Source organism: Neolamprologus brichardi, chromosome 7 (genome assembly GCF_056152115.1).
Source record: "Neolamprologus brichardi isolate AB-2024 chromosome 7, ASM5615211v1, whole genome shotgun sequence".
In the NCBI taxonomy this organism is placed as follows: Eukaryota; Metazoa; Chordata; class Actinopteri; order Cichliformes; family Cichlidae; genus Neolamprologus; species Neolamprologus brichardi.
In genome coordinates, this window is record NC_142110.1 from 3,674,963 (window position 1) to 3,696,732 (window position 21,770).

At 41.0% G+C, this 21,770-nt stretch overlaps 1 protein-coding gene across 11 annotated transcripts in view; it reads right to left on the minus strand.

Moving 5' to 3' along the window:
- The window catches only part of mical3a (microtubule associated monooxygenase, calponin and LIM domain containing 3a), a 93,532-nt gene that overhangs the window by 34,740 nt on the left and 37,022 nt on the right, over positions 1-21,770 (minus strand). For 9 of the 11 annotated variants that reach the window (XM_087842849.1, XM_087842847.1, XM_087842848.1 and 6 more), the window contains exons 3-23: positions 19,782-20,190; positions 18,187-18,394; positions 17,976-18,092; positions 17,754-17,855; positions 15,170-15,325; positions 14,672-14,772; positions 13,358-13,615; positions 12,662-12,777; positions 12,190-12,316; positions 11,949-12,042; positions 11,828-11,857; positions 10,228-10,375; positions 7,691-7,887; positions 7,401-7,519; positions 7,218-7,274; positions 6,875-7,051; positions 5,975-6,070; positions 2,259-2,369; positions 1,724-1,786; positions 405-518; positions 172-276 (exon numbers count right to left, since the gene is read on the minus strand). In XM_087842849.1, the coding sequence (XP_087698975.1) occupies positions 172-276; positions 405-518; positions 1,724-1,786; positions 2,259-2,369; positions 5,975-6,070; positions 6,875-7,051; positions 7,218-7,274; positions 7,401-7,519; positions 7,691-7,887; positions 10,228-10,375; positions 11,828-11,857; positions 11,949-12,042; positions 12,190-12,316; positions 12,662-12,777; positions 13,358-13,615; positions 14,672-14,772; positions 15,170-15,325; positions 17,754-17,855; positions 17,976-18,092; positions 18,187-18,394; positions 19,782-20,060 (2,775 nt within the window). In that variant the 5' untranslated portion in view covers positions 20,061-20,190. Of the gene's footprint in view, positions 1-171; positions 277-404; positions 519-1,723; positions 1,787-2,258; positions 2,370-5,598; positions 5,683-5,974; positions 6,071-6,874; positions 7,052-7,217; positions 7,275-7,400; positions 7,520-7,690; positions 7,888-10,227; positions 10,376-11,827; positions 11,858-11,948; positions 12,043-12,189; positions 12,317-12,661; positions 12,778-13,357; positions 13,616-14,671; positions 14,773-15,169; positions 15,326-17,753; positions 17,856-17,975; positions 18,093-18,186; positions 18,395-19,781; positions 20,191-21,770 lie in introns of all 11 variants that reach the window. The other 2 variants (XM_087842856.1, XM_087842858.1) reach the window with 2 other exon arrangements.

The following is a 21,770-nucleotide window of genomic DNA, read 5'->3' on the forward strand; positions in this document are numbered from 1 at the left end:
ACATGCTTCAAATTATATCGCAATATGAATTTTAGGCCATATCGCCCAGCCCTAAGTGAGCCTTTAATTCCTGTTAGTAGCAAAAATCTTTCTATGAGTGGTAAGTTTCCTGACATGCCACAGGTTGAGTCTCAGTCCACAGCATCCAAGAAATAAAAAATAAAAAAGAACCTTTCTGGCAGAGTCAAGAGAGGAGAGTGGTGAACCAGGAGCCCCAGTCAGGCCTCGGGACATGTACCACTGCTCTAAAAAGAAACGGGACGGCTTTTTCTTAGGCTTCAGGGAGGGAGAGGGAAGGGGTGACAATTAGCCTCCAATACCATTAGCGTGCTTTCTTGGATGTAGGCTACAAAATGAGGCAAATAAAACACTTAGAAACCGCAATTTTCATGTACAGTGTTCACCTTTGGTGGTTTATCGGGTTTGCCTTTAAACCGGGAGATTAAGCGCTCAGCCCTCTCCTGTATACCAGGTATGTGAATGGGTCCTGGGTCAGTTGGGTGCAGTGGCATCCACTCCTGTCAAGGGAGCTCAGTTGAGACTCGATTTCTTTTGGTGGAGCTAATGAGCGACTTGTTTAATATGTTGACATTTTTTCTTTAAAACAGCTTATTACAGATACTCGAGCCATAATCTGAGTAGGGTTGCCACAAACGATTATTTTGATAGTCGACTAGTCACAGATTATTTTTGCCATTAGTCGACTAATCAGATCATCATCCATTGGACGTAAAACGTGCAGCTTATTGCACCAGCAGCATCTGCTCTTATATAACTATCATTAGCTTACAGCTTTAAGTGTTTAAGGTATGTGCTAACTAAAAATAAAGACAAGATGATAGTTTATTAAATTTTAATGAAATTTGCAGATTGTTTCGGTGAAGTTTAATAAACTCCTTGCTATCTAAAATATAACAGGACACCGGAGTAAATTCTCGAGCATCTCACACTTCTGATAATCAGCTGTCTGCTTGACCGTTTATTCAGCTGTGTAAAAACTATAACTTTAATCTCAGCCAAACAGATTTACTCAGGAACAAATAAAATACTAAAAAAAAGCCAAACAATAACATTTTTAAGTTATCTAAGTGACTTATATATGTTTAACCTGAGTAGCGAAAGACGGCGGTGGGTTTGAAGACGATTTGCCGGGAGTCCGGTGTTCTCACGGCTCTAGTTAGCCTAGCCCCCGGCTAGCTATCGAGCTAGTGGGTAACAGACGTCTCCGAAAACGTCGGAGCGCTTTTGAAAATATGTGGTGTCTTGATAAACTGAGCAGATATTTGAGGTTTACACAGCTACATTCTCGCCTGAAAATATGTTAAACGTTTATTTTGTGACCCAGAAAGAATAATAAGAGTCATATTAAAACTAACTAGCCGCCGCCATTGTTGGAAACTGAGCTGGGCTGCGCTATGAATTCTGGGACACAGCTTCTTCTTCTTCTTCGGGGTTTAACGGCAGCTGGCATCCTTGTACATGCAGTGCTGCCATCTTCTGTTTCAGTCCGTTATTACACTCTTAAATCCTACTACTTATTCCTGCGTCTTTTGTGATCTTACAAAGCTTCAAATGACGCGTCGACTATTAAATCAGTCGTCGACGATTTTGATAGTCGACGTAATCGTGACTAGTCGACTAATCGTGGCAGCCCTAAATCTGAGTAACCACTGAAACAGAAACGGCAGAGGCAAGACGACTATGAATGCAGTCGGTCATTTACCCCATGTGCCAGAGGCCTCTCATAGTATTCAAGTTCCTCTTCTTCCAGACTTTTACATTCATGCTTGAAGACAGAAATGAGCAGACACAAACACAGTGTATTAACACTTCAGTTGGCTCCGAGCGCACAGACACGAGCATAAAACACAGTTGCTGACTATCATTTAAAGAACAGCTTGTAATCCAGGAACCCTGACAGCGCTTGACAATAAATCAAAATGAGCCCAGGTCTCCGGAGGCTATATGTTTACAAGCCATCACACCCCAACAACATATACCAGTCAGCATGAAAACAAGCTACTACTCTGATAATAACAGACACCACCCACTCACAAGGGAAGTAAACAGGACTGAAGCCCTCTTGGGGAAACACGGCATTTTGTTTTCATCTATGCTACACACTGCGGGGGCCAAATCAGGGGTTCGGGACACATAATTAGAGCAGGAGAGTAAGGGGATACTAAATGGGTCGGCCATGGATTTGCGGCCGAAGACAGGAAGACACAAACAGACACAGATGGCAGACTGCGTGTCACCTCTGAGTGGAGAGAGAGCGAGGAAGTGGAGGAGGAAGAAGGGAGCAGAATGGTTTTCTTTGGGCAGCTCCGAGAGCCCGAGCTGTGCAGCTGGTCTGCGCCACTTCTGGCCTTGAGAGATGAGGGGCAGGAGCAGCAGATGATGATGATGATGAAGAAAAAAAATAATAGGTGAGCTATTGCTAAACGTGAATATGGTTGAACTTCAACTTATCACATCTCACACTGCATTGAGATAGTATAGTGCTTTACAAAACCTGTAAGAATAAAAAGGTTACATTTGTAGCAGCTTATACATATGATGGAGAAGTAGTTAATAGAATTAGTGTAGTTTCACTTCCTTTTTGTTAGGTTTAGTCACACAACAACCTTATCAAAGCCTGGCACGCACGCACACGCACACACACACACGCTAAACAGACAATCTGCATAAGGCAAAAAGCCTAAAAACCCCTTAAAAAAGGAAAGACAGTTGAAATATGCTTTTCAAAATAAAGTTTAGCATGGAAAAATTCTCCAATATTGACAATTAAAACGTCAAACCGCGTAGCATATAAGAGCGACTTTCTGAGACATTTCCATTCCAAACACTCCGTAGAGAAGTACTTGGGATTATCAAGATTATTTACAGTCTTTCCAATCGACTTTCAACTAATTTACTCAGCGGCTGGGGACTTACTGTGTACTGAGAGGGAATTTTAAAACGGCAGTGAATTAATTCTCTTTAAACAGGAGAATTTGAGGCCTTAAATCAGTGCTCGTGATGAGAATGTGTAATCTAGTGAAGAGACGAGAAAAAGCAACTTCAGCAGGTGTCAGCAAGGGGAAACTGATTGTGGCAGTTAATGGTGCTCTGAGTTAGGCCAGCCAACTATACTCAGCAGCCACTTTGTTAATGAGAATCAGCTACACATATGGCAACAACCCAATGCATTTATGCATGTAGACGTGGTCCAGACTACCTGCTGAAGTTCAAAATGAGGATTTGAGGTATAATGTTAGGCAATGACAAGACTATGAAATATCGCGATAGAATGTGGGTAAAACGCGCATGCGCAGTGCCTTTGTTTTCATACGCACATGGCGGAAAAATGACGGCGACGGAGAATGAGAAGAGCGAAAGCGGGTTGTTGAATGAAACGGATGAACCAGAATTGGTTTGTTAAAATGCTGCAACTTCAGTGGTGTGGAACTGGTTTAGCTTTTGTCCGTCAGATACACAACAAAGCACATTTTTTGGTAGTGCATGCTAGCAGGCCGTCGTTATTACCGTGTTTTTTGGAAAATATGGCACACTTAAAATCAATCCTTTGATTTTCTGAAAAATGGACAGTGCAGCTTATAATCCGGTGCGCATTATGTATGAATTCTGGTTGTGTTTACTGACCTTGAATGGATTTTATGTACACGGTGCTCGAAAATCTGTCAATAAATGTTTTAGTACGACTTTGCTAAGCTACGAAGCCGCTACTCTTGATGGATTGTCGGAGCATTACGGCTATCGTAGGGAGGAGCCTCGCGGACTGATACGTACTGTGCTTCAACATAATATTACCATATTGTATGTGTATAACCTGTTTTTAAGTTTTGTGGATATTATACATGGTTATGCTGAGGATATGTCGGCCAGTTTCCACTGGAAATGCCTTTTGGTTAAACTGTCAGCAAGGAATTTGCATCCACACTGTTAAATAGTTATATAGTTTTAATGCACATAAAAACAGCTGCTTGTTTAAGTGAAAATACATTGATGGGTTTTTTTGCACTAATAAAGTTGTGGAGGTGTAAAGTATTTTGTCTCGCGTCAATTATATCGTCAGTTAGATCGTTATCGCAAATTTTCAAATATATATCGTGATAAAAAAAATTTGCAGTAGAAACTCAAATACCCAGTGATTACACACAAGGTATGAAGAAGAGCATCTCAGAATGAAGCACACACTGAACCTTGGAGCAAATGGGCCAGCACATCGGGTGCTGCTCCTGTCAGCTAGTAACAGGACACTTTGCACTGACTCACCAAGCTTGGACAATAGAAGATCAGAAAAATGTTGCCTGGTCTGATGAGTTGTGACATTCAGATGGTAGGGTTATAATTTGACTTCAACACAATGAAGGTACAGCCTTGTATTAACGGTGCAGGCTGGTGATGGTATATAGACATGGGGGATATTTTTGGGTCCTTTAGTACCGACTGAACATTGTTTAAAAATCTACCCGAGTATGGTTGCTGACCACGGACACCCTTTATGCCCACAGCGCCCCATATTATCATGCTGGCTCCTTCCAGCATGAACGGAGATCTCAAACTGGTTTCTTGGATATGACAATGAGTTCATAGTCCTTGCATGGCCTCCAGTCACCACATCTCAATAGATGGGCACCATCGGGATGTGGTGGGACGGGTGTGTCACATCATAGGTGCAAAATCTGCAGCAACTGTGTGACGCTATCGTATCAATATTGATCAAAATCTCTAAGGAATGTTCCAGCACTGTGTTGAATCTGCCATGAAGAATGAAGGCTAAAGAGAGTCCAGCCAATCACTGACGAGGTTTAAAGAGAAGAACAGTACTAAAAAGAAACAAGCGGAAAGACTGACGTCATGGGTGTTTTTAACGGTTATATTTTATATGCTATTATTTATAAACATTGGTTTTCATTAATGTTAACTTGCGTATTTATAGAGACACGTTATATTTTTGAAGCACTTTTTTTTAAATTGAAAGTAAGTTTAAAGTACATAAACTGTCCTCTTTATTCATAGTTAGAGTGCAGAGCTGCCTCCATATCCAGTTGCATTTCTCCATCTGTGACACCAAGAATACTAAAAACTTGTCTGTAAAATATTTTTTCTTTACAAATAATTTGCTTTTTATAACAAAAGTCCTTCACTCCTTTTCTTTTTTGCAACCTTGCACAGGTTAAAGTCTTACTTAGTCACACAGGACGACCGTGTTTCTGTGGCCTGCAGTTGTCTCGATGCATGCTCAATCATCCAGGTAAGTAAATCCCAAAAGGTTGATCCTGTTTATCTGGATGTCCAGATGAACAGGATCAACATTTTGGCCTTTGTATGCAGTTGTGCAGAAATAAACTACCAAACAAAACACAAATATAAATATAGATGTTTTTTAAGAACATGACATAACTGGGAAGGTTTGTTGTGATTAAACAAAAACTTTTTTAGAAACGAAAACAATTTTATCGTAAAACAGTCATGTGATGCTTGGTGAGGCTACATTCTCTTCCACTTGCTTCTAGACCAAAACACCAATGTATTTAAGAAGGAGAGGCTACATAACTAAATAACTAACCATAGCTAGCTAGCTAACCATACCTGTTCCCCTCTGCTGGGCAACGTCTGACACTTGATCATCTCTTTGTACCGAATGCTCAGCTTCTCCTGCTGCTGTGTGCGTCTCTGAACCAAGACAGGAGAAGCAAAGATGACTGTGACTCTACTTCTACTTCTAATTCCATCTCTTGGACACAAACAAACACGCACGCACACGAAACTGTGCAGCTATCCGACTGGAAAGTTAAACAGTCACGCAGTTTTGCACACAAGCTACTGTGTTAGTTTCTCTCAAGTCTGCCCACTACAAAGTGGCCTCAAGGTCCGACAGCTCAACACAAAGTGCTTTCCCCACTATGAAACACCACGGGGATATATGGTTAGTCTAGCCGTTAGTCTCTACAGGGCTAACGTTTACCTTTCTCCATGCTGGGACAGGTGCCAGACGCACTGGCTCTTTCACAGGGGGTGGGGAAGGGGGCAAAAGACGGTCCAGATTGGGCAGCGATTCCCCCTTTGTAGTCAGTTAAGATGAGCGACAGCGAGCGCGGCCAATTAAAGGGCCAGAATAACCATGCGAGGCATCGTGAAATGGTCCATAATGAGGGTGGAAACCAAGGAGAGAGCAACAGAAAGAAGGAAGTGAATCATGGATGAGTGGAGACGCAGCAGTAGGAAAATATGTCTTCAGAAAAGATCAGGAAATGAAAGACAGCATAAGTGCATCATGTGGGGTGAACTCTGTATTTATAGAGACAATGTCATGCAGAATGTAAATAAAAGAATGTTTTTACCTAAAAAAAACAAACATTACTCTTATAAGACTTTTAGGACCTTATTTGCAATCTTCATAGATTTCAGCGGCACAAACCAGAAGTTTTCCCAAAACAATTACAAAACTTCTCTCTTCTCTCCGCCAGCACTATTGTCTACTGTTTCAAAAGCTCACTTCTCCCTCCCACTGCTCTGTTGGTCATCAGTGGCAAGAAATCCAGACCACTGCGAACCAGTTCACCCGAGCCCTCCGAGCCCAGTCAGCACTGTGAGTCCGCCCACATGTCCCAGGAACAATACAGAGCCTGACCAACATAAGCATGCGGGACCTCAGCTCATTAAAACAGCGACCTACAGGTCACGACATGAAGCATGATATTCACGTTCATCACAATGCTGATTTAAGAAAACAAACGCAGTCAGTGTGCAAACATAACCGCAGCTCCTAGAACATCAGTAGGCCTCTGCATCTTTTCCCTGTGGCTTAATCCTGATTTCCACCAGCTGTAAAACCACAAAATGAGATGACCAGTTTCTTCCATACCTGTCGTTTGAGTCCTGTAGGCTGAGTGGGAGCGTTCTCCTCAAACTTAGCAAGCAGCTGGGTGGCCATGACCTTCACTTTGTTGTTGTTCCCCACAGCAGCAGAGTCCGTTTTTCTCTCCGACAGGATCGCAGGAACAGATGGCCTGTCGTCACGATTGCTCCTCGATACCTCGTCCTGTGAGAAAGTAGTCGGGGGGGAAAAAACACAACAAAACACCTAAACTTTTTTGGCAATCACTGCGAGTCTAGTGGGATTAATTAGTTGGTTCTGGTTGGCTAGACTGCTCAAGCACTAATCACAAGATCAACATCTGAGACGCTCTGCTGTCAGGAATACTCACATCTTCAGACTGGCTGGTTTTCCTTCTCTTCCCGTCTAAATCCTTCTCTTTTTTGTCCTGTTGAAGAAAAGTCATGTGCTATTTTCCCCCTCAGCAAAAAAAAGTTAAATAAGTAAATGATGAAATGCTGATTTTGTTGCTTTAGGAAGAAGTAAGATATACTGGCATGTTTCAGACACTGACCTTGGGGTTTCGTTTTCTGGAGATTGCTATGCTCTGACCCAGCTTGCTGAGGAAAGATATGGGAGACTTTGTGCTCGATATCAACGCAGCCTTCTCTTCTGGACTCAGATTTTGGTTATCTGAACAGATATCCGTAAAATAAGAACAACATTAACAGAAAATAGCAATTTAAAGTTCTTTCAAGATTATACTTTTTTTTGAGTAAATGACCCTTCTGATCAGAGATCGTCACGATGTCTCCCAAAAGAAAATTACAGAATAAAAACTCCCACTGTAGCACCGTCTCTCACCTCCAGGTGGCACTGTGTCCTTAAACATCTCATAGAACTGACTGAGGTACATGACCATAGAGAGTTTGTCTGGCTCCACCACAGAGGACATCTCCTTGCCCGTCATGCATGGTGAGATGCCAAATTCCCTCTCTGCCACGTCGAAAGCTAACTGGTTGTTCTTCTCCTGGTCTCGTTCATCCAGAGAATCAAAGTCGCTGAGAACAGAGAAGAGAGACCACAGACCGTGAGAGGCGAGTAGTGATGCCAAGCATCTCAAATGCAAACTAAGGGAATGGGGCTGATAGGTGCTTGAACTACAAACGTATATTACATATCAAAAATATAAGAGCTTGATCCTGGTCATATAAATTACACTTGAAAAGGTCCAATTAAACCACGACTAGCATGTGCTCTTAGAGTTTCATTCAAAAGAAAAAAGTTTTGCAATAATTTATTTTTTAAACCCAAAAACAGGTCACATTTTCGCTGTTCTAAATCAACTGTTGAGTAAAAGTATCTGGTTTTAATGCCACCAAACTGTCCGTTGTGTTCTTGAGCTAGCTGAAAACTGTTAGTGGTTGCAAACAACAATGCAAGAACAGTAAGAGTAAACCAAATCAAAACAATAAGGCTGTGGGCTGCAAAATAAAAAACCAATGAGCTTCGCAACATTCTTAAATTGTTCACAGACTTCATAGCAGCTTTAAGAAAAAATAAAATAAAAACTACTAAAAAAGCAAAAATGTTGAATGCAGATCTGCTAACACACACACACGAATAAAAGAATATCATTCTGGGAAAACATCTGATGCTCGGTAAAATAGTGGTCTTTTATTTCTATCTTCTTAAAGAGGATAAAAAGCTGACCTACGTCTAAGATCAACAGGAGAAATCTTTACTAGAAAATGGGAAAAACTGACTGCTTTTTATCAGAGAAGTAAAGGTGGGAATCACCATACATCCCATGATACGATATTATCACAATACTTAACGCACGATACGATATTATTGCAATTTTTTAAAATATTTTGCGATATTCAGATTCTGTACATAAAGATAAACTTTATCAATATTCATTTTATCTAATATCAAAGTCTCACACTCAGTCTTTCTCTCATTTCAGTTTTATTGTTGACAAACTGAACGGTTTGTATTACAGTCTAGTCCAACTTAACTGAATCAACCATCTGGTACAATTATAGCTATTCTGAACTATGCACTTTATGAAAACTATGCAGCCCCTTCAGCAACTGAGGAATTTGAAAGTAAATTAAAACGAAATATAATTTTACATTAAATAAAAAAGTTTTAAACTTAATTAAAATAAAACATGTCTTAAATTAAAATAAGTAAACTGTCATGTTTATTGCTGCCAAAAAACAAGTTAAACACATTTGGACAGTGAAGGAATGTCAGGATTCTTGCTCAGAAAAAGGATCAACATGCTCTGAAGTCAGAGCACAAAAACCTTTTTGTAACAAAATATCGATTTCTGCTGTCCCTGTATCGATACATTATTAGCAAACAAAATATCACCATGCTACACAGTATCGATTTTTCCCCACCCCTACAGAGAAGTGAGGATGCTGAGGTGCAGCACTTAACCTTATGCACAATCTAGATTGATAATACGTTTAAGTAGAGTTGTATGGACTGATGTGGCCCCAGTGTGCATGTTTGTTTGGTTTAAGAGTATAAATCTATCAAGTATCCCACAGTTAGTGATGAATCAGCAACATTTAAGAGAAAAACTGTCCTGCAGCTTTAGTTGTACTGGAAATAAACCACAAACACTAATGACGAAGCACTCGTGTAAAGCAGGTGGACAGTATTACCGTAAATGTCCCCATTACCGCAGCTGAAGATGCCATTAACGTGGCACATCAATACATCTCAGCTGCAAACAGCATCCATTTAAATGCATTACAACATCACAACAAGCGCTGAGTGGGACCTCCATTATTTATCTTAACCATCATTTACACAAACACGCATGACGGCAGTTTTCCAAAGGTTCCTTCACTCATCATTCTGGCTCATGAGTAGCAGCAAAGAACAACTGCTACCCTACTTTGTAAAGGTCGGGCAGGAGAAACGCTCTAATAGCTTATAATGTTAATTGCCATGTAGTCTCCAGAGGATAGCAAACCACATTAGGCATTGTGGATGGAGATTGCGTTATTTATATTGTATGTGAGGGTGAGCAGAGCGTTCATGTATGCTTGTGTGTGGGAGAAGAGAGGGGGAAATGAGGACAGCTCAGCCCCACGAGACCCATGGGGGTATTTTAACTGGTGGCTGTCACCTCATTTACAATGATATACAAGGTCCCAAGCAGGCAGTAAACATCATTTGCAACCAGCAAACACATAAACACGGCAGACCAGTCATTCTGAAACGAAGCAGTTTCAGTCCTTTCTTTCAAACCACAATGGGATATACTTGGCAAGGTTTGTACAAGTTCACAAACTGGGGGAGGAAAAAAAAACAAAAAACCTTTCCATCTATGAAATGTCAATCTCCGTGTTCTGGGTGTATTTTCTTTAGATACTCACATAAGATCAGGCCTGTATCTGTGAATCAGGGCACAAAGGGCCAGGCCGCTCTTCCAAGACATGGTGAGGTCTGTCACATTAACATTCCTGTAGCCCTCTGTTTGCCTCTGGCACCAGTTGAGCAGCTTACTGGACCGAGCTATGGATTCTGATGTGTGGGAAAGAAGAGAAAATTAAATGCTTGGTGTGAAATCTGCAGGTGGAACAGCATCTGAAGTAAGCAGGGAAGGAAACAAACTGTTTCTGGGCAGCATTACATGTACTCTTGCTGAGCAATCTCATAGCCTTGGGTCAGGCAAGGCTGAGCAGCAATGGGGCCCCATCATTCATGCTAGAATCAGTGTTTGAATGAGCCAATGGAGAAATATTACAAACCATGAAATGTAAAGATTTTACTGATGTAAGAAGAAAAGGGTGCAAATGGGAGGTTAGGAAAGGATGCAGAACTCGCATGAAAACTTTAAACAGCTACAAGAGGCTTTAACCCTTTAAGACCTACCATAGAACCAAGTCCACCAGAGCTTATATTATATTTTTACATGTTGTGGAGCCATTTTTGGGAGCATTTCAAGTTGCTATACATCAATACAACCATTACAGCCTAAAATTTAATAATATGTATGCATTAAGTGCATAGTAATTACATAAATTGCAAAAAAGTGCAATAAACTACAAAAAAAATTAAAATCATTTTTGTTTTTTAACATGTATTTCTAGTTAGAGAAATTTAAGAGGCTTATCCCGCAAAACTGTAAATACAAAAAAGTTGCACAAAATAGTTTCCCACCACAGGAAATTTATTTTGAGTGTCTTCATAGTTTTATTTTTGAAATACACCAATTTTTATATACTGCAGGAAAAACGAAAATAAATATTATAATGCAAATTTGCAAAAAAGCAGCATATGCATCAAAATAAACTATTTCCAGCAGTGCAATATGAGTCCTAAGCATCCCAGAAACGACACAGAAAGTCATAAAGTCAAACATAACTTTTAAAAACACCAGTATAGGCTCATGAGGCCTTAATGGTAAAAAACTACATTTCCGCGAAATGACGTCACTTCCGGTTTTGGGCAGGTCATGGCGGACATGCGATAGTTCACGCTGATGGACGTAGGAAGTGTTACGAACAGCTGATCGGATCGGCAAAGCGTGTTTCTGGAATATTATGTTTTTGTTGCTGCAAGTGCTTTTTATGCAGTTTTTGCAAAGCTATATGTGGAAGGAAACTGTGACCGAGGACAAGCTGATGGCATAAGATGTAAGTACAACTCCTCCGGTTTCATATGCAAAAAAAATTATTGCGCTAGCTTATGTGGTTGCAGAGCTACTGGGATTTAAAAATAGTTACGCAAAACGGAGCATGCCCGCTCTGACCGGTTTTAAAGGGTTAAATGCTCGATATAGCCATGGAGCTTGAGTGAGTGGATCAATAACCGAGTTAGTATACGCAAATGAAATATCATGGAGTCTCTCCAAAAGGTTTCATCACTCCAGTATCCACGTCATCCATAAATATACAGAAAGACTCATCAAATTTGTTAAAACTTTTAAAAGATCCCTGAAAAGCAACGCCATGCACTCGGGCTTCGTGTTACCTTGCAACTGCTTGTCAAGCAGGCAGTTGTCTAGAGTGAAAATAGCTCAGTATTACATTTCAGCAACAGCACTGATTAACCAGCCTATGACATATCATCTACAAGCAGAAAAGACACAAACCATTCCTGGCCAACTTGGGGGTCGATGAGTTGATCACATTCTCGATTTCGATGCGAACCTCCCTGCACTCACCCGTGTCGAACAGGTGCCGCACCTGCAACATCAAGATGATCATTTCTCGCATGAAAAAGCGTCACTTGTGAAATAAAATATTTGCATAATAGCATCAAACACAACCTGGTTTAAGCTAATAATGAAATCTTAAAAAGAGGCACTGTGGCTTGTTAGTGCTCATACTCACTTGGCTAGGTTTGAGGAAGTTGAGGCTTATGTTGGGGTAACGAGTTGTAGGATCCACACTGTACTGACTGAAGTTCTTACTGACATTTTCTGGTGTGGTCTGAGGCAGAAGGCGGTATATGCTCTCCCTAAAAAACAAAAGCATTCCCATTGGGCGACCTTAACTGAGTGAAATGTAACAAAAAAGCAGTAGTGTAATATGATAACGCAGTAGCAAATGGCGATCACATTGCTCTCAGCGTTACAGAACATTACGGGCACATTCCAGTCAGTCCTTACTAGAAACTCTTATCCTATTAATACTAACAGAGGTGGGACTGATGCTTGAAATCTCACATTTCCTAGTAAAGCACTTTGAGATAAAAGGGTGTCCCTGAAGAGAAAGCACATCGAAGAGTGTGGCTGCAGATATGCATGAGCACGAGAACAGAACAGGTCTTGGCGTGCATGCATTAACGTTTCCACGCTCTCACCTCTCAGCCAGCACCTCAAGAGGGGTTTTTCCCTGGGCCCAGCTCTTCACCATCCAGCCCGAGTCCATGGCTGCCAGGAAACCTCGGGCTATGCCAGTCCCCATGGGCCAGAAGGGCTGGAGACAAAGTAAGCACGTTCAATACCCAAATATGGTCAAATATGCAAACTATAATAAATATCAGAGATAGAAACGAGCTTTAAATCAACACCTTAGTCTTAAGAATTTTAAAACAGTCTCTTGAAAATCTTTAAAGGGGACAAATGCTTTTGATATGTTGCATTGCTGCTTATATGAAGTGTGTCCAAAGTTTCAAACAATGAGATCAGCACAATCCGAGTAAGGAAAACGCTCCGATTCAGACAGTACAAAGCTTAATTATTTCTACTCTTGTGCTTTCCTAACATCAGCTCAAAGCAGATTTCTTTATGTCGTAGCCACAATGATTGAGTTTCACTGCAATGATCGTGTGGCTTCTGCAAACATACCCTGCTACTTTTACCAGGGTATGTTTGCAGAAGCCACATGAGGGGCAGCCAATCGGAACAAAATACACTTTGCGATTTTTTTCCCTAGAGAAGGAAGAACTAAAACAACTACAGACTTACATGAAGTAAGTCAATTTTTCAGTTATTCTAGTGAAGTCCCAACGCGAGAAAAGAAAGAGTCGATCACAAGTCATCGTCATTTCTCTCACCTCTAACAGGCTGTCGCCAACGAGCGCCACTAGCAGCTTGTGCCCGTTGCGTTGGCGCACCATGGCGGCATTTTCCGAAGCATACATGCAGGTGAAGTCAAACATCGCTACGTCGGGCTGGCCGTAATGGTTGATGGCAAAGTCCAGTGTGGGCAGCTGGTGGTTGGTTGAAAAATCTGCAGCTTCGCGTGCATAAGACAGCAAGGCAGCCTGGTCTACGTTGGCTCTGGAGAGCAAAAGCTCGGTGTCTGCATAGTCCTGCAGGAGAAGCAGGCGAGATAAGAAGCGGCCTTAACATGAAAAATTCATAAGAAATAAATAAAAGGAAACGATTTCCCCAATTGTAAGTTAAGATTTAAGATTTAAGATTTAAGATTCTGCCGGAGGTTTCTTCCTGTTAAAAAGGGAGTTTTTCCTTCCCACTGTCGCCAACGTGCTTGCTCATAGGGGGTCATATGATTGTTGAGGTTTTCTCTGTATGTATTATAGTAGGGTCTAAAATTGAATTGAATATGATACAATATGAATTATACAACCCCTTTACCACATAGAGCCCAGAGGATTTGCACTGGAATGAAGTCTCTCTAACATATAGCATCAAATCACTGCATGCTTTGATAGTGACATGTTTTCACAGAGGGCGGTAAGAGATACATTTCTTCCATCTTCAAGCTCTCTGGTCTTCCAGTGGTGGTGCGTGACGGGAAGGGTGGAGCAGTGGAAGATATTAACAGGGGCTGTTTTCTGATTTGTAGTTCTGCCATGAGCTGTGCTGACTAGCCTCTGTCTTCCTCTATCTCTTCAAAATTAAAAAAATAAAAATGGCTACACTGAGCTGTTTAATTGCTATAAAAGGAGCTCATCATACTGCACTGTAGTCATGCTTACACAATCCAAATGCACTCTGTCTTTGGACCTCAGTGTATGCCCAAACGTCATTAACTCCCTATAAAAACAAAGAGCTGCACATCTATGCACGAATCAAAAACAACAAAAAATCTCCGCTTAAAACTTAATGCAGACATTTATGCATCGATATCCTTTATTAATATCAGTACACAAAGACAGACATGCCAAAAGGTTTTTCCGGTTTCCTGTGCAAAGTGGCCATGGAAAGGAAACTCCCGTATTTAGAGAGGGCACAAATAAGTAGCAAGTGCTTAAGTTGGCAGTTTGCTCCAGAATACTGTTGGCTTGGTTAGACCATTAGGGAAAAAACTGGGGGAATTTACAGAGAGAATAAAAGACTGAAAAAAGAGAGAGAAGGACTAATTTTGTTGGTTCAAGCAAGCGCTGTAGGCTTTAATCACTCACATGTAGAATGACTCCTTTCTCCAGCAGGCTCTGTTTTTTGGCAGTCATCACAAAGTAATGCGTGTCATCCTTGTAATAGACGATATTTTCCAGGTCAATGCCTAAAATGACCAACAGAAAGATGTAGTGTTACATAACAAACACAATCATTTTCCTTTTTAACTGAGCCGACAATCCTGATGTCATTTGAGCACAAGAGCAGCAATTATGCCTTTCAAAGCACATAAGCAGAGCCTCGGGGACATTGTCATGTCAGCGGCAAACTGTGGCCGGCTTGGCGTCAAACCTAAGTATTTTAATTGAGTGCGCTGACGAATTTTTATCTATGATCAGAGCGCAGATTATGCTTCTGCTAGCTTCAGATCTTGCAGTTACCAGTAACAACAACAACAACAAAAGTACATGTTTTATGTTTTATGTAGTATCCGGAATTCTTCAACTGCATCATAACTGTTACACAGACAAAAAGTAATGGAGGAGAATGGAGCCGTGACAGACCGGTTGCTTCTCTGAGGTCTTGAAAGAACTTCTGATTGAAGATGAAGGCCACACCGCTTATCTCTTCGACTTTTGCCTCTGCCGTCGTGTTCCTGTTAATGAAGTTAGCAGTGATGGCGATGGCGAGCTTTCCCCGGAACTCCTTGCGCCGAAACCCTACAGAAAAGCACGGATGATTGAGGAAGGCCTCAAGGTTAGAAACCAGTAACTGTTCACTCTGTTAGTGACGTAAAAGAACATAAATTAGAAATGTTAAAAATCACAAAATAAGCTCAACAAATATATATTTGCTACTAGAATCCTTTTAAGCGCATACAATACATAGAATATCTAGAAGCATCTACAATTTCATGACATCGTCTGTCCTGCAGACCGCTAGGGCTGCTCAATTATGGCAAAAATGATAATCACGATTATTTTCACTGAAATTGAGATCTCGATTATTTGACCATATTTATTTAACAATAACAATGTATTGAATAATGACTTTAAAGATTGTCAAAAAAATAATATAAAATAGTGTGCAAATACTGATAACAGTGCAAATTAGGGCTGGGCCATATCATACCGTTCATGGTGATACCGGTATAATTTTGGGCAACAATAGAAAAATGAAATATCGCGATAGAATATGGGTAAAACGCGCATGCGCAGTGCCGTTGTTTTCATACACACACATCAGAAAAAGAATGGCAGCGAAAGCGGATCGTTGAATGAAACGGATGAACCAGAATTGGTTTGTAAAAATGCTGCAACTTCAATGGTGTGGAACTGGTTTAGCTTTCGTCCATCAGACACACAACAAAGCACTATTTTTGGTAGCGCATGCTAGCGGGCCGTCGTTATTACCGTGTTGTTTGGGAAATACGGCACACTTAAAATCAATCCTTTGATTTTTCTGAAAGTCAACAGTGCCCCTTATAATCCAATGGGCCTTATGTATGAATTCTGGTTGCGTTTACTGACCTCGAAACGATTTTATGTGCACGGCGCTCGAAAATCTGTCAAATCTGTCAAATGTTTTAGTACGACTTTGCTAAGCTACAAAGCCGCACCGCTTGATGGATTGTCGGAGCATTACGGCTATCATAGGCAGGAGCCTGGCGGAGTGATACGTACTGTGCTTCAACATAATATTACCGTACTGTGAGTGTATAACCTCTTTTTAAGTTTTGTGGATATTATACATGGTTATGCTGAGGACATGTCGGCCAATTTCCACTGGAAATGCCTTTTGGTTAAACTGTCAGCAAAGAATTTGCACTGTTACATTTTTATATAACTTTAATTCACATAAAACAGCTGCTTGTTTAAGTGAAAATACATTGATGGTTTTTTTTGCACTAATAAAGTTGTGGAGTTGTAAAGTATTTTGTCAAGTGTCAATTATATCGTCAGTTATATCGTTATCGCAAATTTTCAAATGTATATCGTGATAAATATTTTTGGTCATATCGCCCTGCTCTAGTGCAAATGTTTGCAATATAAAAAATAAATGAAAAATGTAAACATCTATGTTTAGTGAACTTTGCAGTGTTGCTCTGTGGTGCAGCTACGACACCGTAGCAAAGTTTACACACTGTGTCTACTTGATCCACGTCTGACTCCGCGAATCCATAATGTTTCCACAGTGAAGTGTTTTTACCTCTCTTTTCAACCAACAGCAGTCACTCTCCTCTCCAAATAACTTCTGCTTAGCTTTCCGAGCTTCCCTCAGGTCCTCTTAATCAGCGGTCCCCAACCCCCGGGCCTCGGACCGGTACCGGTCCGTGAGTCGTTTGGTACCGGGCCGCAAGAGCTGAGGCTCAGGTGTGAAATGTATAGTTTTCAGAGTTTTTATTGGTTTTCAGCGTTATTTTGTTATCGTTTTTATCGTTTACTCGGTTTTCCTGGGTCTTTTCACGTGTGTTATGAATAAATCTTTTTTTCGGTACAGGTACTAGTTTTATTTTGTTGTATTTATCCGCGACAGCTTAAAGGCCGGTCCATGAAAATATTGTCGGGCATAAACCGGTCCGTGGCGCAAAAAAGGTTGGAGACCGCTGCTCTTAATTGTTGTGACACGTGTTCGAAATGCAGAGAGGTGCGCTCGATTTGCCACATGGAGCAGCGCGAGAGTAAAGCACGAGGGAGGGGCTAATAATCGGCTCAGTCATTTTTAATGATCGTTGAAAGCCCAGATCGTAATCGAGATTAAAATTCGATTAATTGAGCAGCCCTACAGACCGCCTTCTCCAAAACAGTCAAATTAGAAGAGAAACACCCCTGTGCAAAGCTCCACTGAGGTCTCCATGTGTGCGCCCCAACACTCATAGGAAACAGACCTAGTTCAACAGTTCCTATTAACTGTGCTTGGAGAGCAAATACTGTCTGAAGTTGAACGCAGAAGCTAAGATGTACACAAATGCTCATTCGGCCGTGAGGAGCAGAGCGAGGTCAGGTAGCCAACCACAGCTGCACACGAAGTGAGATCATAATCATTCTAACTGGCCTCCAACTCGACTTCTAAAAAACAAACAGTGCCGCTTCATTTAGTCGAATGCATTACTGATGCATTATTCCCAGTCTGTGCATGCAAACTCGCCTGGTAACGTGTTTCTCCTTCCATCTGCTCCAATGATGACATCAAACTCCAGCTCGCTGACGGGGTGTGTCCTAGGGTGGATCTCAGCTCTCCAGCCAATTCCTAAGAAAACACACAATGTGTAATCGGACAGAAATGCATTGACAGAGTCGACACTCATAGGCTCTGACAGATAGTTTCGTGCACTTTTGGACACATTTGGCAGCAGCTCCATTTACTAACTTTCACTTTCCTGATCTTCAGGAGGCTCAATAAGGCTTTTAAACTCTACGTTCACATGGATCTCAATGCCCAGCAGGAGTGCCATTTTGAGAAGCATAAGCTGAAGCTGACGAATACCTAGAACACACACAGAGAAAGAATATGTAAAATAACTTTGATATATTTTGTATTAGTACAAGTAGAAGAGCTCAAGAGAATCACGTCTACTCACTGATATGATCGATAGCACCAGCACAGAACTTCCCATAGAACTTTTTGGCCCCAAGACCCCTGAGATCCTGGATGGTAAAGGGCCAGAGGTGCAGCACATTGTTTCTGGAAAAGGCATCTCTCTTCTCCAGAATCACAACTTTGGCCCCCAGGAAAGCTAGCTCGATGGCTGTACGCAGGCCACATGGCCCCGCACCAATGATCAGACACTAAATAGAAAATGAGACAGAAGTTTCAGACAGGTTTTAAGGAAGCAAGTCGAATCTATTCTTAACTTGCTTTCTTGCTCGACTCATAATCCACCTATTCAAGCTTCAGTGTGTAAAACCCCACACTAGCATCTAACACTCAACTTAATAAAACGGTCTAGCCTACAACTGTTTAATAGGCTTTACCATTATAAGATACAGCTATCTTCTACTATAATTATGAGCAACTTTGTGAGAAAACCACTCATTTCCCTAACTACAAAGCCCAAAGTGAAGACATCTCCGACCTAGTGGAAGAAAAATAAAGATATCAACTAGGGGTGGGCGATAGAACCGATATAAATTTGGCCAACGATAGAGATTTTGACTATACCGCTCTATCGCGATAGCGCATGTTGATGATGTCATCAAGCTCCACCTGTTTTGGTCGAAAGCATCGCAGCGCCTAAAACCATTATCATCTGCAAATTATGGCGGGCGACAGTCATAGCAAAGAGATGAAGCACTTTTGAAATATGGGGAAAGCCAAAAACTGTGCTTCCTCCACTTCCGTAACATTGATTCATTAATGTTGAATTCTCTCGCAGCTGTTCTATTCCCATGTTGTTGCAGTATATTAATGATTAACCTCATATTGTGGATGAATAATCTCAGTTGTTCTCCTGACTGAAGTTTGGCCCGTGTATAGCATCATGTTAACTTTTATCGAGTGGGAAAAAAGTTGGCGTTCATCCTCCAGCTTCACTGTGCTAATGTTATGCTAACATAGCTGTGTTGCCAGCAATCGCGTAGCACAACATTATATACCAGGTAGTCCAACTTCAGTAACCCTGCAGACGCCACTGCTGTTTAGTTTTCTGTCTTCATTTATGTTGGAAGTGGTAGCAGAGCTGTACGTTTGAATTAGTTTCAAAAATCTCTCAGTCAGAACATGGTATGAAATGTTTAGGTGGAAACTAGCGAGCTAACTTACCGTTAAATTTAATACATTATGTTTTCATGGATGCATGGATGTAAAACTTAATTGTTACACCTGGTAAAGCAGCAACGCTGATGATTTAAATAAAGATGAAAGAATTTAGACCGTTTTTAACTCTCAGTGTTCGTTTGACTTTGGGACCTGAATGGACGGAGTTTAGGACCCAGATTACTCCGCGAAGCTCCTCACTACGGCAGCTGTAATGCTCTGACAATCCATCAAGCAGTGCAGCTTACCAAAGTTGTACTAAAACATTTTTTAATAATATCCCAATATCAACATACTGAGGGTCATATTGTTCAGTCTGTTAGATATGAATGGGAACAGGAGCCAAAGCTAACCACACAAATCCAGCTTTACAACAACAACAACAACAAAAACAGTGATTTTCAAATTATGCTGCCTTACCTTTGTGTTGGCACAGGCACGGCCCTTCTTGTACTCCTTGTGGCTGGCCCTCTTGTCTAGCTTGGCCCAGAGGGCCTTGGCCTTCCAGTAGTTGAGTTTGGACTTGAGTTTGTGATAGAAGATCCTGTGATCACTGGGCTTTACTTCCAGGTGGTCACATAGCTCCTGGAAGGCCTTGAGAATGCCCTTACATGTGGTCGCCTGGACAAAGTTGTCAAACAGGACATGGGACTGATTCACCCCATCTCCTCCAGCCGCACCGGCACCTCCATCTCCCATGGTCCAGACTAACTCCCGGGCTGCGAGGCCCCCCTCACCCCCAGAAAGGGGCTTCTGGGTCCAGCCTCAGCTCTGGAAAAACCCTCTCTCTGGTAGAGAGCTTTAACTCCCAGCCTCAGGAATCTTCATTCTGTAAAAGAGAAAGAGCGACAAATTAAAAAGTATTTTAAAAAAAACATACATATTGTTACAAATGTAACAATACTGGGAAAGAAAACATGAAAGATTATAGTTTTCTCACATGTGTGAAATGGAGAATTTTACAATGATGATTTGTTGTACAATATTTTACATCAAACACTTAATGCCAGGCCTCCAAAGCACTACATTCACAAATCCTACAGATGTGAATCTGCGATGAACAATTTCTGATCTGGCACAGTAAAAACAAACAAACAACTAAACTAATTAAAAACCACATCAACCACATCAGTTCATGTCATACATGACCTGCACCTTCTTGAATGTCACGTATGTAAATTCATCAAATGTCTCCATCCTGACCATTGTTTTAGAAGGAATATCTGATACGTACATATTAGGCTGCCACAAATGATTATTTTGATAGTCGACTAGTCACCGATTATTTTTGCGATTAGTCGACTAATCAGATCATCATCCATTGGACGTAAAACGGACAGCTTATTGCACCAGCAGCATCTGCTCTTATATAACTATCATTAGCTTACAGCTTTAAGTGTTTAAGGTATGTGCTAACTAAAAATAAAGACAAGATAATAGTTTATTAAATTTTAATGAAATTTGCAGATTGTTTTGGTGAAGTTTAATAAACTCCTTGCTATCTAAAATATAACGGGACACCAGAGTATATTCTGGAGCATCTCACACTTCTGATAATCAGCTGTCTGCTTGATGTTTATTCAGCTGTGTAAAAACTATAACTTTAATCTCAGCCAAACCGATTTACTCAGAACAAATAAAATACAAAAAAAGCGCCAAACAATAAAATTTTTAAGTTATCTAAGTTACTTATATATGTTTAACCTGAGTAGTGAAAGACAGCGGTGGGTTTGAAAACGATTTACCGGGAGTCCGGTGTTCTCACAGCTCTAGTGAGCCTAGCCCCCGGCTAGCTATCGAGCTAGTGGGTAACAGACGTCTCCGGAAACGTCGGAGCGCTTTTGAAAATATGTGGTGTCTTGATAAACTGAGCAGATATTTGAGGTTTACACAGCTACATTCTCGCCTGAAAATATGTTAAACGTTTATTTTGTGACCCAGAAAGAATAATAAGAATAATATTAAAACTAGCTAGCTGCCGCCATTGTTGGAAACTGAGCTGGGACGCAGCTACTTCTTCTTCGGGTTTAACGGCAGCTGGCATCCTTGTACATGCAGTGCTGCCATCTTCTGTTTCAGTCCGTTATTACACTCTTAAATTCTACAACTTATTCCTGCGTCTTTTGTGATCTTACAAAGCTTCAAACGACACGTCGACTATTAAATCAGTCGTCGACGATTCTGATAGTCGACGTAATCGTGACTAGTCGACTAATCGTGGCAGCCCTAGTACATATGTTATGATTTTTGAGAGTAGCTCAAGTTAACATATTCATTATTTTATGTTAAGTCTCTAAAGTGTTTGGATGTCTCATCTAACAGCAGAGGAAGCTGTGGAAACAATTTTGGAGGGAGGAGACTGATATTTTATTTTATGCATACCGTCCATCTAATATTCTTTAAAAACAG